Here is a 4,078-nt window from a genome sequence, read left to right as displayed (position 1 = left end):
GGGGGGTGGGAAGACAATTTTAAATTAAAATTAATCTTGCTAACTTTCAAAATAACCAGTGGTTTATAAAGAACACAAATTATAAGAAAAACTCAGGTTGAAAGAAACAAGGATTAAGAATGAGGAATCGGGACAAGGACAACAATTACCTAGTCACTTTGTGCAACCAATTAATCACGAATTGAAATATTTTCAAAAACTCGAGGACAACTTGTGTTTCATTTAACATGCTTATTTCTAAACTTATCTTTTAAGAAATTAAAATTCAGATAAATGAACTGTTTTATTTGGGGGAACTCCCCTGGCCTAGTTAATAGATAACTGCAATCTTCTCACCCCTCTCAAGAAAGGAGGAGCGGAAGCCCTGAATACTAATTCTAAGCAATCAATTGGTCACCAAATAGCCTGAGAAAGGCTGAGCCTTACTGCCCCAGGTCAAATATTAAGTCACGTCAAGACATGTAGAATCCTTGAAACGCAGCAGGGTAGCCGCTGGGCTTGGATGAAAGGCCATGTCACTAGTAAAGATTACATGATTGCAATTACACAAGTCACAAGTCCTTTTGCTACTAACAAACTACCACTTTCAGAACACTTCATCAAGCGAGTTTTAGCCATAAAGACAATTAAAACTTGAAGTGCTTTGAACTGTACTTTAAGGAGTAATGGAATCAATAAAAAACTCAGAAACTAGAGAGTTTCTCATTAAAAGAATTCATCACATATTTAATTCACAAATGACACATTTTTTCCCGCCCTAAGACTATGCAGGAATCCAAAACTAACCATGATTATGTGGTTGACCATCTACATGCACACGTTCCCAAGGCTTTTCAACTATCTTTACAATGGCAGCATATACCTGCAAGACAACATGCATAGAATTTTATCAACTAAAGAAATACTTGCTGAAATGTAAGGTATTCAGATGTCAAAAATTAAAAATGTGACAGGACGGATTAAAGAGAATGCATCCCTTTACAGATCAATACTCAGATTTGGACTTCTTACTATTGCTATCAGACATGCATTGTTCCTGAAAATAGACTTCCTAGATATAATTACTAGAACAAAGTGACAGTGTTTATACTTAAAAGAAACCACCAAGCAATCAGATAGCAGCACATGGCTATAAGATTTGTCAATCACAATAGCATAGAATCCCATTTAGCACTTGAAATCATAACTAACCAAAGGCAAAAATATGAGAAAAAACCGAATCATATATCAGAAGACCTAACATTTCCTAATGTAACCGACATGCCAAGAACCCCCAATGTAATTCAAGGATAGAAATACAAAAATAAATAAATATAAAAAGACAGCGATAACATTAATTTCTCTATTATATACAGTACATTTAGTATAAACTATGACAAAACAGAATACTCTGACTTACCTGCCGGTAAAATGATGTGAAGTGTTTAGCTAGTTGAATTGCAAAGTCCTCAGCTGAAAGTTGTCCTTTACATTCCTTTGCTTTTACATATACCTGTACAGAAACTCAGTTAAGCTTAAAAAGATATGTGCATGGCAGTTTTCTACTACCGTAAACTGTTATAGGACAAAATGACTATATGCTCATATATGTTAGAGATCTCAAATCGAACTACAGCTCTTCTGTACATGCTTCAAATTCTTTTTTTTTAATAAGAAAACTTTCTTTCACTGAAAATGATATTAAGCACAAAAGAAACCGGAACTTCAACTTCAAAATTAATAATGCTTGAACATTAGTTTCTTTTAATGAACTTGTTCACATTCAAGGCACAGAACCCGGTGCTGAAAGTCTGAAAGTTCTAAATGAAATATCTTTCTTAGTGACGTGCTTCACATACGGCACGCTTCATTCATGATTTAGTTGTTAAGCTCCACTGGAAGGGACTGAAACAATCAGTCACGAGAGCTTTGATGACGGTGTTAATCCTGCATTATATCAGGTCATAACACCGAAAACTACCATGCTTTTCAATACTACTCTTCCATTAAAAAAAAAAATACCCTTTTCAGATTACCACAAACCAAAAAAGCTTTGACATTTCCAGGAAAAAAAAAAGGGTTTGACTTCATATATTCCAAAATCCAACTCCATTGTCTGCATGTGGAAAAATGTGGGTGACACAAGCTAGAAAAAGACCACACTCCTAAAGATTCACACCCTGCAACTGTAGACCACTGAGGATCTGGAGCTAGAAGCTTGTTCTAAGACATGATTCAAAAAAAAAAAAAAGACTTGATTCAAGTTCAATAATTCCAATTAAATAGGAAAGTCGTACGTTTTAATATTTTATCAATCAGAATAAAAAAAAAAGAAAAAAAAAAAAGAGGAGTTTCCAGGACATCAGACGCCGCAGAAGTTTATTAAGACTAGACTAGAAAAAAGAATATTAGTGAAAAGCAAATGTGAAAAAGGCCTTACACTACAATTAATCGTATTATTGAAATTCTTTCAAAATGTATATATACAACTCTGTTGAAATTAGATACCACCTTAATTTCTTTTATATTAGTCATAGTACCAATCTTTTGAAACAAAAAAGATCTGATTTGAGTTTCGACAATAGATTCTATAATCCATACCCACAAAAAAAAAAAAAAAAAAAAAAAAAAAAAAAAACGATTGATACGAAGAAAAGTATGAAAATAAAAATAAAAGAAGCGATGCAGTTTTCACTATCATTTCTAGTCTAGTCTAGGTTAAAAAGAACGGACGACACGTAGCTTTCATCCAACACAGTCAAAAATATTCAGGATCAGGAGATCAAAACAAAAAGATTAACAAAAATAAGCAAACAAATCAAATCAAAGGAAATGGAAAAGATGAAAATCAAAATCGTTACGGTGTTCTTCATGGTGTCGGTGGCGACGATGTCGGAATTATCATCGCGAAAGTAGGCGTTTTGGCAATCGGAGAAGAGGCTGATGCTGACGCTCCACTCCACGACGGATTGGCGTCCGTCGGGGTTCCGCCACACTCTGGCCACTCTCACCCTCGCCTTGCCGTGCCTCTGCTCGAACTTGAACCCGTCATTCTCGTTCGCCATGGCCGATCAATCTAGAGGCAGACGAAGAAGAAGAAGAAGAAGATGATGTTTACCAAGTTTTGCTTTTTGGTTGGCGCTCACTTGAACAGAAGAGTTCTTTTGTTTTTGTTTTTGTTTTTTTTTTTTTTTTCTCTTTTTGGGGGTTATATTACCGGAAATAAATGATACCGTGAATACTAGGTAGCAAAAAAAGAAAAAAGAAAAAAAAGATACTGTGAATACTGTGGGTAATAGAATTGTTGGTGAGTTCTGACGCGAGGTAGTTTGGAGATGCTCACCCTCGTTTCAGGGCGCGTGAGGGAGTTCAAATGCCTTAGGCCATCTCCAACCCATTTTTCTATTTTAGAGTCGTTTTACTTCTAAAATAAAGCTTCTGTTTAGTTTTTTAGTTGTTAGTTTGAATTTTATTAGTTTAAATTTTTTTATTTGATAAAAAAATGTAAATTATGTGGTTTAAATTATAATTTGAATTGACGTTTAAATATATAGTTAAAGTTTTAATTTAAATAAAAAATAAAATTCGAAGTGTGAAAAGTAAAGAGAATATGCACTTTTACTGTTCAAAAATAGTTTAAATAATTTGACTTGAAGAGATAGCTAAACTCTAAATTATACTGTTTAGTTTTAAAAAATAATTTTAATTTTTTAGTAATTAATTAATTTCTTAGAGATTAACTCTTATTGTTTTCATTTTAGTTAAATTTTAATATTTTAATATGATGCCACTGTGACGACCCTCCTATGAGGCCGCCACTGTAACTTAAACTTTAACTTGTACTTACTGGGGTTTCTTAAAATTTGCGGAACATTTTTTTTTTTTTTTTATATATAAGAAAGAATACTCTCATAATTTGTAACAATAATTTCAAATAAGTGAATCACTAAATTTCTTAAAGCTTTTCTTAATTTCAGTTAAGATAAAACGTTCTAAAAATATCTTTCAAACAGAGCAGCATTTGAACTCCTATTTCAAATACTCTTTAAAAGCCTTTCTAAAACTAGCCAATTCAATCAGGCCATTTAATTTTGACTTT

General features: G+C 33.1%; 1 protein-coding gene across 1 annotated transcript in view; it reads right to left on the bottom strand.

The window, feature by feature from the left end:
* Positions 1-3,176, bottom strand: part of LOC21395798 (uricase-2) — a 4,825-nt gene extending 1,649 nt beyond the window's left edge. Inside the window, exons 1-3 of the mRNA XM_010092188.2 lie at positions 2,841-3,176; positions 1,400-1,492; positions 787-862 (exon numbers count right to left, since the gene is read on the bottom strand). Of these exons, the coding sequence (XP_010090490.1) occupies positions 787-862; positions 1,400-1,492; positions 2,841-3,044 (373 nt within the window). The 5' untranslated portion in view covers positions 3,045-3,176. The remainder of the gene's footprint in view (positions 1-786; positions 863-1,399; positions 1,493-2,840) is intronic.
* Between the last annotated feature and the right edge of the window lie 902 nt (positions 3,177-4,078).

The sequence above is a fragment of the Morus notabilis genome, unplaced genomic scaffold (genome assembly GCF_000414095.1).
Source record: "Morus notabilis unplaced genomic scaffold, ASM41409v2 Scaffold818, whole genome shotgun sequence".
Lineage (NCBI taxonomy): Eukaryota > Viridiplantae > Streptophyta > Magnoliopsida > Rosales > Moraceae > Morus > Morus notabilis.
This window is presented reverse-complemented; position numbering and strand designations above follow the sequence as displayed.